Source organism: Hakea prostrata, chromosome 2 (assembly GCF_041222555.1).
Source record: "Hakea prostrata isolate BN-2017 chromosome 2, UWA_Hpros_2, whole genome shotgun sequence".
NCBI lineage: Eukaryota > Viridiplantae > Streptophyta > Magnoliopsida > Proteales > Proteaceae > Hakea > Hakea prostrata.
This window is the reverse complement of record NC_142601.1, coordinates 57,636,583-57,649,512: the sequence shown is the minus strand read 5'-3', so window position 1 is coordinate 57,649,512 and position 12,930 is coordinate 57,636,583. Positions and strand designations below refer to the sequence as shown.

At 37.8% G+C, this 12,930-nt stretch overlaps 1 protein-coding gene and 1 pseudogene across 2 annotated transcripts; one reads left to right on the top strand and one right to left on the bottom strand.

Annotated features, from left to right (window-relative positions):
- Positions 1–2,510: 2,510 nt before the first annotated feature.
- LOC149025175 (G-type lectin S-receptor-like serine/threonine-protein kinase SD2-5 pseudogene) lies at positions 2,511–9,195 on the top strand (annotated as a pseudogene). The gene is made up of 2 exons (XR_016171700.1): positions 2,511–5,534; positions 9,142–9,195. The product of XR_016171700.1 is annotated as a G-type lectin S-receptor-like serine/threonine-protein kinase SD2-5 pseudogene (transcript).
- Positions 9,041–12,069, bottom strand: LOC149025174 (Nucleoside transporter family protein). Its single transcript, XM_089145403.1, has 2 exons — positions 10,990–12,069; positions 9,041–10,053 (listed from the first exon to the last, which is right to left on the bottom strand). Exons 1-2 carry the CDS (start codon positions 11,486–11,488, stop codon positions 9,293–9,295), a joined length of 1,260 nt encoding a protein of 419 aa, XP_089001529.1. The 5' UTR covers positions 11,489–12,069; the 3' UTR covers positions 9,041–9,292.
- Positions 12,070–12,930: the final 861 nt, after the last annotated feature.

Sequence of the window (12,930 nt, the reverse complement as noted above, 5' to 3'; positions counted from 1 at the left end):
AGTGAATTGCTGTGTACAACAGATGATTTTTTGCCCCATTATTCCACACCTAAGATGCTAGCTTCTAAGCAAATGGGGAGCTACTAAGGATGGGCCCCTAATTTTTTTTAAATTTATTCTATATTCCTTTTTTGTTTCCCCTTGATTTTCTCTTTGCATGTTTGAAATACACTATTTGCCCCCTCCCTCACTTTCCAAGAATCTCTAAACTTTCTCCTCAAATTTTTATTCCTACTAATAGCAATTTAAATTTGGTTAGAATTTAAACAGTTGATTTATCAGATCTAAACATAACCATAGAATTTTTTTTTAACTTAATTTATGGAAATTTACTGCTTTCCCATATTTAGTTAGTAGACTTTTTATTGGTAAAAAAAAATGCATTTATTTAGTTAATAGACTTCAAAACTATCTTTCTTTCTTACAATTTCTTTCCCCCACCTTCTTCTTTTCATGATTTTTTTAAAGTTTTAAATAGTAATACATCTAATCCTACAACTTTAGTCTTTATGCTTTATTGCACTATGTTTTTTTATAATTTACTTATAATTGTATTATCTATATTTTAGTCCTCTTATTATTTATCTAAATTTTTAATGTAAGCCCCATGACAAAATATGATAAAATAATTCAAAGGTAGGACCCACGGTCAATCACGTATGAGCCCACATAATATGTGTGGTGAAAAGACATTAGTATTTACTGATGGAGTTGTGATTCAGATTCATTATTTGGCCCTTAACAAAATAAATTTAAAAATAATTTACCTTTTTTTTTTTGGTATATGAGGTTCATTTGGGCCAGCTTGCTGGCACCTCCTCCATTGCATCCTCAAGAGGAGCTTTATCGTCCTTAAAGGTCAACATGTAGATGCATGTTGATTAGTTATAAAAAATAACCCATTAGAACTAGAACTAAGTCAATCAAATATTTTTTGCCTAAAAATAAATTTTCTCTCTTTTATTACTTATTATTTCCCTTAATTTGAACTGCTTGGCAATCTTAATGCATCTTTATTTCCGATTATTACCAACTTCATTGAAAGAATAATTGGTATTTAACATTTTCTTCTAGATTCTTCTATATTGACAACCTATGAAACAAGAATTATATTCCCCCTTAACCTCTCTAAAAAAAAGAGTTTATATAATACTTGAGTAAAGCATAGATAATTTTTTTTTCCTGTCGGAAAAAAAAAATACTTAACATTTATGTGAGAAACTTGACTTCTCTATAGTTTTTTTGGAGGCGATACCTTGGTAAGGGTCTTCGACGATTTGAATATGTATATAAAATTGAGTTAATAATTATTTGTTAAACATTAGACAACCGTACATATTTTTTGCATGTGAACAAGCTGGAATTAAGAAAACAACAATAATTATTTATGTGCCCTCTCATTGACGGAGTGAATTTATTGCAATGACTTATTCTTTGAGGATTATTAAATAATCATTTACCCAATATGGCGAAGTAGGGTTTTTATAGGAAGGATCTTTATATATTTTTAGGATTTAAGACAAGGTGGAGAATCGTAGACTTCAACACATTTGAATATTATTTTTCTTTTTCTTTATCACTGTTTAAGAATCTCTATCAAGATAAACTGGTTCTGGTATCAACAGATAATCACCAAAAACTTCATTTGAGATGAAGGATAAGAAGCCTAAATTGAAGTTTATAGTATACAATAAAGTTTGGTAGAACTGAAATTTTTTTAAGTAAACGTGTCACCAATAAAACTAGTTTCCAACTCAGCCACTAAAAGAGTTGAGATCTTCTAACCTTGTAGCTGTACATTTAAGAGGAGGACCACCTACTAATTAGGTAATTTAAATGGAAAGTCTTACTTTGATTCCTTCATTCTAGACGGAGCCTTGTTTCTCACTTTGATTCATTCAATCAGACCTTCATTCTCTGCTACCAATAAGATAGAACTCAATCCTTGTGTAAATAAGATAAATAATGCTGGTGACAATGTCCCGGCCCCCCCCCTCGGTTGCTGCCGCCGTTGCTCCTTTACATACCTTCTGGTGGGTTTTTTGTCACGTAAGACGTTTCCATTGATAAGAAGTTTGTAAAAAATGGAACTGATATAATTAACGATCAAATCTGTCTACTTTGTATCAAAACAGAGTTTCTGACCTATCTGAGGCTTTCTTCTTCCCAACATGACAAAGAAGGGTTTTCTTTTCATTCGGAAGCTTTTTGATGTAGCAAAGTGATGTGAAGTTGAGAGTGATTAAATAAGATCTCAACACTTTTGAACATCACAAAGAAGGGTTTCAATAGGAAGGATTTTATATAGATGATGTGAAGAAGTGTAGAATCCAACCCAACATTTGAATACTGGTTTTCTTTAACCCTATTGGGAATCTCCATAAGATAAACTGGTTTTGGAAGGCATGTGCCAGTGAGATGTGATAAAACAGCATTTTACATTGAAGAATAATCACAAAGCTTCATTTGAGATGAAAGAAAAGAAGCCGAAGTTGAAGCTGATACTAAACAATAAAGTCTAATGGAACTGAAAGAATTGTAACTAAACGTGTGAACAAAGCAGCTCCAGTTCACCAAAATGTTGAGATCCTCTAACCTTCTAGCTTCTACATTAAGGAGGAGGACCACCTACTGGATAACTTAAAGTGGAAAATCTTACCCAAAAAAAATATAGGTGGAAAACAGAAGTCAGTTATAAATGTGAAAGAAATTTGTGAAAGATGCATCATGCATGACGTGATTTCAAATACTGGAAGTGGCAATGGCAGTGGCAAATATCGCTTTAGTTCGTGCCTTCCGCCCAGACTTACCAGGGAGCAGAAAGCCAAAGCACGTACGTAAGGTACTTGTGAAAATGCCTTAGCTCCACTTGAGCAATAAATTATGGTTTTACAGATCACAGTTCTTCTTCTTCTTCCCCATAACCTCCATAAAACAACAATATTAGCTATATAGTTTTCGTTTAAGGTTTGTCTGTTTGACTGTTCGAATCCTTTCTTCGTTTCCTTACGTTGGGGCTTCTTCTTTTACCTCTGTGAGCTCTGCCTGTAGCCATGGAAACCCGGGTTCTCTGGAGTTATGTGGGGCTTATTTATTTGGTTGTTTTATCGTTTTCTGGAACCTCCATTGCTGCCCCGGTGAGTTCTGGCCACATAACACCAGGGTATAAAGGGTCTCAGATGTCCTGGGTCGATACCAATGGGATGTTTCTGCTTTCCAAAAACTCTGAATTTGGTTTCGGCTTCTATACTACTCAAAGTATCACATTGTTTTTGTTAGTTGTCATCCACATCGGCAGTTCAACAGTAGTCTGGACTGCAAATAGAGGATCCCCTATTAGAAGATCTGATAATTTCGTATTTGATGAGGGTGGGAATGCTTATTTGGAATCGGGTGGTGGGGTGGTTTGGTCAACGAATACGGGAGGCAAAGGAGTTACTCTCTTGAAGTTGAAGGATAATGGAAATTTGGTGTTGCTCGGAAACGATAATAAACCAGTTTGGCAGAGTTTCAGCTATCCTACTGATACACTTCTATCAGGTCAGGTTTTCTCAGAGGGAATGAAACTAGTTAGTGATTCAAGCCCCCAAAATTTAAGCTGTTATCTGGAAATCAGTTCTGGAGATCTGATTCTCAATGCAGCTTTTCCTTCCCCACAACCTTATTGGTCTATTTCAAAAGATATCCGTAAAACCCCTAATAATGTTAGTGGTGTGGTTAAATCTGCATCCCTCAGCTCTAATTCATGGATTTTTTATGGTAAAAACCAAGTGCAGCTATGGCGATTCATCTTCTCAAATAATTCTAGTCCGAACATCATGTGGGCTGCAAAGCTAAGCTCACAAGGTTTGATCTCATTCTACAATCTTCAAGGGTCAAGTATTGCAGAGCCGACAGTGATTCCTCAAGATTCTTGCGATACGCCTGAGCCTTGTAATCCGTATTATATTTGTCACAGTGGCAATCAATGCGAGTGCCCTACTGTTCTTGCCTCCCAACCTAATTGTGCACCTGATATTGGCTCTCCATGTAACACTTCAAATGATTCTTTGGAATTTGTAGATGCAGGGGCCAACTATGACTATTTTGCACTAGGGTTTCTTCCACCCTCCTCCAAGTCTGATTTGACTGGCTGCAAAAATGCGTGCTTAAATAATTGCTCTTGCCATGTTTTATTCTTTGACAACAGCACAGGGCAGTGCTTTATATTTGATCAGATAGGAAGCTTGAAGCAGTCTGGCCAGGGATCAAATGTGTTTGTTTCATACATTAAGATTCCAACAAATGGAAACCAGGGACATAATTCTACGATGGGAAGCAGCAGCATTGGAAAACATTTTCCCACCATCGTGGTCGTTTCTGTTTCAACTGTACTGATTTTTTCTGGTGTACTTTTCTTGGTGTTCTGGTGGGTCAAGAAGAAAAACATATCAGAGGATCCTTACAATGATTCATCAGAAGAGGATATGTTCTTGGAAAGTGTATGTGGTGCCCCCATTCGGTTCAGTTTCAAGGATCTTGAAAATGCTACTGATAACTTCTCCGTGAAACTTGGTCACGGTGGGTTTGGCTCAGTCTACCAGGGGTTGCTTCCTGATGGGAGTCGAATAGCTGTGAAGAAATTGGAGAGCATTGGTCAGGGGAAGAAAGAATTTCGAGCTGAAGTCAGCACCATTGGCAGCATCCGCCATGCCCATTTGGTCAAGCTCAAAGGGTTTTGTGCCGAGGCAAATCACCGGCTTCTTGTTTATGAATACATGCCAAATGGGTCTCTGGATAGATGGATCTTCCAGAAGGATGAAAATGACAATTTGTTGGACTGGGGAACGAGGTTCAATATTGCTCTAGGCATGGCAAAAGGATTAGCTTATCTCCATGAGGACTGTGACATAAAGATAATCCACTGTGATATAAAGCCTGAAAACGTGCTTCTTGATGAAAAGTTTTCAGCAAAAGTTTCAGATTTTGGTTTGGCTAAGCTGATGAATAAGGAACAGAGCCAGGTATTCACCTCATTGAGAGGTACTAGGGGATATCTAGCTCCCGAGTGGATCACAAACCATGCTATATCAGAGAAGAGTGATGTGTTCAGCTTTGGCATGGTCTTTCTTGAGATAATTGGGGGAAGGAAGAACTTTGATTTAGCAGAGACTTCAGAGAAAGCTCATTTTCCTTCTTTTGCCTTCAAGATGATGGAAGAAGGGAGAATTGAAGAAATCCTTGATTTGAAGCTGAAGACTCGTAAAGATGATGAGAGGGTGATCAAGGCAATTAAGGTTGCTTTGTGGTGTATACAGGATGAGATGTACTTACGACCATCCATGGGTAAGGTGGTCCAAATGCTTGAAGGTCTAGCTCCTATTCCACAGCCCCCAACCTGCTCTCAGATAGGGTCCCGCGTTTATTCAGGCCTTTTTAAGTCAATGAGTGCGGACGCTACTTCATCAGGACCCTCGGATTGCAATAGCAACTTAAATTGCTCAGAAGTACGCTTGTCAGGGCCCAGATAGCTCAAGCTATTTATACAAATGGAGGTGCTGTCCTTAAACCTTTGGTCCTTCAAAAATGATATGAACATCTATAAAGGTTATACATTGTGCTGTAAAATGTCAGTCAGTCTGGAAGCCGCTTTTTTTTTTTGGGGGGGGGGTGGGGGGGGGGGTTGAAATAAAATGTTATTTCTTTCACTCTCTAGTTTCATTTGCATTCCTCCTGCCTTTTTTTTAAGTTTTTGAGAGTACTTTTGTCTTTATGGAGTACTTAAAAAAACCCCATTCTGCCTACAGTGTCATCATACTATGGCTGACGTGTGGGAGTTCACAAGCTTCCATTGATGTGTGGCATATAGAGTAAGGAGCAAGAAAATTAATGGAAGCAAATGACCTTCTAAGCCATTGCATCCTTTTCAGATAGAAATATAGGGTTTTAGGTGGGAAAGGGGAATCAGAAGCTTTGTAGGCCAAGAACTGTAAAATTCAATTGGGTTAAGTTTTATCTAGTGGACTTCTTTGTTGTGGTTTCCTCATGGTGTAGGCTTTCCTGCTATGTTCTATAGTGTTTCACTCCTTGATTGATATATCAGAGCAATAGGAATTATATTCTTTCTAGAGAATTTTTATCCACAAACTAAAAATCTGTGGTGGTACAAATGTCATCTGATGTTGCCTAAATTGATGTCTATATCCATGTATATTTGGTTCTGATTGAGTTCACAAGATGTAACTGAAGCTTATTGTTTTGAGCATCATGATCATTTGAGTTCTAGAGTAGCCTGCTAACCCACCAACTCAGCATGGATCAGAAGTATCCAAGGCTTATCAGCGTCTTAGTTGAATCCGAGGATTGAAGCATCAATACCATAAGGATATATTGGTCATTAGATTTCTAAGAGACAATCATAGATTAATTCATGAGAGTGTATCAAGGCATCATCTAAAATGCAGAAACATAGCTGTTGTATGTGGTTTTCCATTTGACTAGGACCATGAATTAAATCACACAAAAAATATGGTGCCAAAGTTTTGAACTAAATTTAAATAAGTTAATTTCAAAACTAGAATAAGACAAAATTCATAATGCTTCATGTTTTATAGAACTCTCCAATGGAAACAAAGTGGAACCTGCTTCTCTATAGCTAGCTAAAATTGTTTCAACTGTTGCTGGTAGTTCTAAATATTTTCTTAACTATTGTATTTTTTTTATAGAAAAATGTAAAAATAAAAATAGTTAAAGTATTGTTAACCATATCCAGTGTAAAATCATATTTTTCAGTGTTATGATATTTTTCAATGTGTAAAACAAAAACAGCCTATTAGATTATCCCTTCATAGTTTTCACAGTGTTATGATATTTGCCAATATGTGAAACAAAAACAGCCTATTAGATTATTAATCACATTTTACCTGTAAATTAGCATAAAATATTATAAAAAGTATGAATGAAATCTTGCTACACTTCCTAGACGTGGGACTTTGGTGAACTGATTCATTTATAACGCCTGATTAGAGTAGTCATGTTGAGAGGCCTTAAGTAAGACTTTAAGGAAACTTTTAGGGAGATATCAGGTGCTTGCTGCTTTTCCTTTCTGCAGTCTCTGTTTTCTTTCCTGCTCTGCTTTGCATTGCTTTCTTCTCAATCACTGTGTTCTTGCCTTCTCTGTTATTCAGTCAGATCAATAGAACTAAGCGTGGTTCCTTCCTTTTTCCATCCATTCATAGGACCTAGCTCCCATTCTTTGTTACCATTCCAGATTTACTTTAAACTTTTGCAGTATTCAATTACAAAAGAACTCGTGTGAACTCGAGAGCCCATCTCCCAACTAAATAGCCACGGCTACATGGATCCTTGCCCTCCAATCATCTTTGTTCGAGGTCATATTCACTACTTTATGAAAGTTTATGAAGGGAAAATTATCACGTATGCATTTGGAAGTTTAATCATAGATCTACCATAGGTTTTAGATTAAACCAATATATTTGGTATTGAACTGAAAATTGTTTGCTGATTTATGCTTCTCAGAAGTGGTTCATAGGCCCTTGGATTTAACCCAAAAAAAGTACACATTTTGATCTGTGATGCAGTGGATAGAGTTTATAATGGAAAATAAATAAAAATTGAAAGGATAAGACATTCTTCTTACTGAAAGTTTATTCCAAAACTCTGTGATCCACTGTATCCAAGAATCCAATGTATTTCTTTTGTTTCAGTATATATTTTTCTTGCTTGATTTTCAGCAGTTAAACATTTAGGAGTAGTACCATGATCAAGAAGTGAAGAATAGGGGAAGATCAAGATGATAATAATTTAAGGACAACAACAAAAACAACTCAACCATATCCCAACTAAATGGGTTCAGCTATATGGATCCTTGCCTTCCCATCAGCTCTATTCAAGGTCATACTAGAAACCATGTATGTCTTTCTCAGCCTTCTCCTAGAGTTATTTTAGGTCTGCCCTTAGCTCTTTAGTTCCTTATCTAGAATAAATCATTGCTTCATACTAGAGCGACTAAAAGCCTCTGTTGAACATGGTTATGCCACCTCAAATGACTTTCTCATTGCTTACCATGTTCACGGTCACTCCCAAACCAACTCTAATATGATTGTTCCTTACTTTTCCCTTCCTAGTTTTGCCACTCATCCATCTCGAGATCCTCATTCTACTACAAGTTTACCTATATGATGCTTTTGATTTGCCTAACAGTCTGTAGCATACGTCATAGCTGGTTGTACGACATTCTTATAAGATTCTTCCTTTAAGTTTTAAAAGAGTAAGTAGATCAGGAAAAACCTAAGACTCATCTCTCCACATCATCCATCTATTTTAATTCTTTGGAAAACCTCATTCACTATATCACCTTCTTTATTTGTTATTGAGCCAAGATACCTAAAATAATTGACTTTTAGAATATCCTCTTCATCAAGTTTCACCACTTCGTTATCTTAGTATAATCAAAGTTATACACCAGGTATTCCATCATCATTATACTTAGCTTAAAACCTTTTGATTCAAAGTTGATCTCCATAGCTTTAACTTGGTGTTAATCCCTACTTGTGTCTCGTCTTCCAGAACAATATCATAAGCATACACCCATTCAAAAACAAAATATTAAAAGCATACATCTGGGAACCTCATCTTAAACGTCTTTGGGTAAATCATTCTTGATAAATGCAAATGATCAAGGGCTTAAAACTGATACTTGTTGTAACCCAGTTGCAATCAGAGATTCAGAAATTCATTACCTTGGCCGCCCACTATCTTTATGCTTGTCAATGAACCATTATACATATATTTGACTAATGCCCACATAATTACTTGAAACATTTCTCTCGTGCATGCTAGATGAACTCTCTAGGGACCTAAATTTTAGCTATTTAGATTTTCAGTTTGCTTTGTAGTTTGACCAGTAGTACAATATAGATGACACACAGCATGGAACAAAATAGATGACACACAACATGGATAGAGCAATAATGATAAATTTAATATCTGAAGCTAATGCATATGTTAGTATAACTTAAGTTATATTTAGGATCTGAATAAATATTAGAATTTAAAATATACTAAGAGAGTTTTTCTCATTTAAAAAAAGATATGTGCTCTTTGGCTGAATTAATTGGGTTTCTGCATCTTCCTTTTCAGCTGGAATTTTCCATTTCCCTTACCAATATTTGGACCTGGAAATGGTGATGGAGAATAACATGTAACACTTACAAGTCTTCCTCACTTGTACTGAGAGGATAGGAATCATAAATTGAAGATCAACTTGGCAATATGCAGGGACTGGTGTGGTTCAAATAATCCATAGCCACCCCAAAATTGAACCTATTACTAACCCAATTGCCAAGAACAAAGCCATTACAATGCCAGCTGTTTCTGCTTCTGCAATAAGCACTGATTTTGGAGCAAGTATCATGAGAACACTTGTTAGATACCCATTGGAGAGTCCTAACATGGCTGTCAGACATACTACTGGCACTTCAGTTCTAAACCATTTTGGTCCATGGAGGCAGGCTGTAAAGAGAGGATAGAATAAAAGCCTGAAGATGGAAGCCCATGTAGTCTTTGCAATTGTTTCCGGAACATATACTGCAGTCAAGGACTTCCCTGCTAAATCTGAGACATTGTAAGTTGTAATCAGTAAGATTTGATACCAATCTCCAAGAAGCTTCGAGTGCACATTCTCAGCTATGTATCCTGGGAAAATAGAGAGTGTTACAGTGTATATCATAAGGATCCCAAAAGCCGGCCATCTGATCTTTCTCATCACATCCCAAAATTTTGGCTGTTTTGTTTCATCAACTTCGAAGAGCATCCTCATGGAACTTGGTGGATATTCTGGAAACCTGGAGTTGAGGATCCTGGGAGCCATTTTTATCTGGCACTGGTATTTTCGCATAACTGACAGCCTGTTTAAAATGTTGCAACAGACAATACACCCCATCATGATCAGAGTACTGGCTACAAAATAGAGGTGGGCACTTAAACGGAGGCCCTCAGGTGTCTGGGGAAGGGATGCCTTCGTTATGATCCTCATGATGGAAACCAAAACTCCTGTAGGCAGATTAGTTCAATCACAGATTCAAAAATGAGGCAGGGAAGGAGTATAAATTAAGTATGATATGATGCCATTTTGATGCTTATTTTCTTTAGATCATAAAGTGCATATCTTTCTTTTTTCTAGGTCATCGAGTGTGTATCTTTCTTTTCGGATCAAGATGCAATATGAAAGAAACATCTGAGAATTTTCAGCCTTGGAGGATCTTAACCATTGGGAAAAGTTCTCATGTATGGTAGAATTTTTAAACTAGTTATAAATCCTAGTAATAGGAAATGATAGATGAGCATGGATCTGAGTAATTCTCATTCAGGTATTCCCCTGGGAGTTAAACCTTTTCATGAATAACCATATCTTGAAGACCTCCATGTTTCAGCTATCCTAAACGAGCTCAAGAAGACTTGCCTGCCTGCTTCTCCGATTACTAGGTGCTAGCTTAACAGGGGGAGCCCAACTCAGGTTCTGTTCGAAGCATGGAAGTTATTTAAACTAATGTTAAGATCATTATGAGGGAGGACCTTCGACCTTGGTGCAACATCATGGTTGCTCCATTGCAACCAAATGGTCACAGGTATAAATCAGGAACCAGCCTCTCTTCTGAGTGGGAGTAAGTCTGTGTATGATATGACCTTCCCCACCTTGCAGTCGTAGAGGCCCCGAGGACAGGGTTGCCCTTGTAAAAATGCTTGAATAACATGATACTTTTAAAGTTAAGTCATGTTGTTCTAGTGATGAGTGAAGCATGGGTTTTCCAGGAGAATTGAACCACTGTTCAAAATCTTTGCGTGACTGAAGTCACTATTATGCTGGTGGACTCAATTTTTCTGAACAGAGTGAAGCTATCTTACCTATCCTACTAAACAGAGTGAAGCCATCTTACCTACCTACTAAACAGAGTGAAGCTACAAAAACTATGTATTCTAATAGAGTACCTGAGGAAGCAGTTCCTGCAAAAACTGCTTGCATATATCGTTTGGGAAGCTTTCCTGCCGATCCTATCAAGCTTCCGCCGATCAGCCCATCAGCTAAACCACAGACCGCCACTGCTGCAACAGTCAAAGGATAGGCTCCATTTGGCCTCTGCTGTGGCCCTTTGCTGTGACTAGTCCAGTCTATCAATGGTGGTGTCATGAGAGAGAGGATGAACATTGACAGTCCCAAGTTCATCCTCAATTTAAAGCTCGAATTCTTGTTCCAGCTACCCCAACTTAAAAGTAGGACAAGAACTGGAAGCGAAGAACCCATGTAAGCTACAGCAAACACTTTGTTAACATGCTCATCTGGATAGAGATAGCCAAAGTAATCAACAGCAGTAATTAAAGCATTCCAGGGAAGCAGATTGCCAGCACCTAGAACAAAATGAATTATATATGCCATGTTGAAGGCATCTCTTGGCTCAGTCTGATCACAGGGGCTCTTGACTCCTTCCATTTCATATTGATATCTTCTTCTCACAAGTACAACACTATTTATAGTCCTCCTGAGAGATGGTTAGTGGGTCCATTGGTGATTGAAGTGCGCAATTATCGTTCCTCTGCTGGACATTAATCTGTTGATAATCTAGAGCTTGGAATCAATAGGTCTCCTATAGACAGAGAGAGACTGCCATTTGAAGAAAGAATGGATGGATGGCATAGGGAGAAGTGACTTTTATTCTACTGCTTCACATGGCTCAGCTTGCAGGCAATGTCTCGAATCTCATCCACTGGTTAATATTTTCAGTTTCAGTCCGTGGGCAAACATAATCATGCTTAATTGATGGGATTGATCATTGGGTTATGCTTGGCCAGTTTCATTTTCTGAAATTTTCTCAACTTCCCTTTATGTCTCATCAAATTCCAGGAAGCATTACGATGGGCACCCGTGAAACGCAACAGTACATATTTCTGGGGTTCAAACTGAATAGAACCAACTATCTGTCTGTGTCAAATACGAAATACCCCATTGCAAATCAAGGTTCGCACATCCTGCTCTGGTTCTATGAATGAAAGAAAGGTGTAGAATGACTCCCCAACCATTGGTGCTGAAGCAAACTCCCCAGTCATAATTAAACGCCTATCAATCCTTTCATGAGAGATGAGTTGACATGAATTGTTGAAGTTGTTTTGATCTTTTGGATAGTAGAGGAATATCCAGCTTTTGATGGAGAGGGGGATGGTGACTGGTGTCCACTCTTTTTCAATGTTCATCTGTTACCACAGTTAACAAGGCAAAGATTAAAAGAAAATGTCATTCTTGTGATACTGGGTGGAATTAGAGGGCATTTATCGCTGTAGTAAAATACGTGGAAAGGAAGGTCGTTCACTACATTAACCATTTGGGGTGAATTTTGTTTTCCTTCTTCTGGTAATGTCCTAAAAGAAATGGTAGAAGTACATCTAGAAATCTAGAACCTGGATAAATTACGAACCAGATTCGTCCTTGGGTTCCCCAGAGGGAATTTTTTGGTGAAACAAGGTTTGGAAAACTTTGCCAACCATAGCTGGACAGTTAGTTGTACTAGGCATGATTGCCGTTATTCCCATATTCTCATCTCAGTGAAGTGAAGTGTGAGGCTGTGAACTCTTGTTCCCTTCTCTCCTAGCTTCTCTCTGCTTTTTCTCCCTCTATTCCCTGAAAGTCTGAAACCATAAAATCCAAAGCTTGTTACCTCTGTTGAGGCCTGTATTCCCCGTGCTAGTGTTCTCCTTTCTTTTTGAGTAAAGTCTTCACGTGGGTCAGGACGTACGATGCGCATGGGGGCGGGCATGAACGGCCAAGGCCTCAGTCATGTCTGTCATTACTCATCTGTCAAATGGAAATGACTTTGACAAGCTCTTGAAGCTCTTTCATGGCGAGATTGTGGACTTTGCTTCAGTCCTGTGCATTTAGTC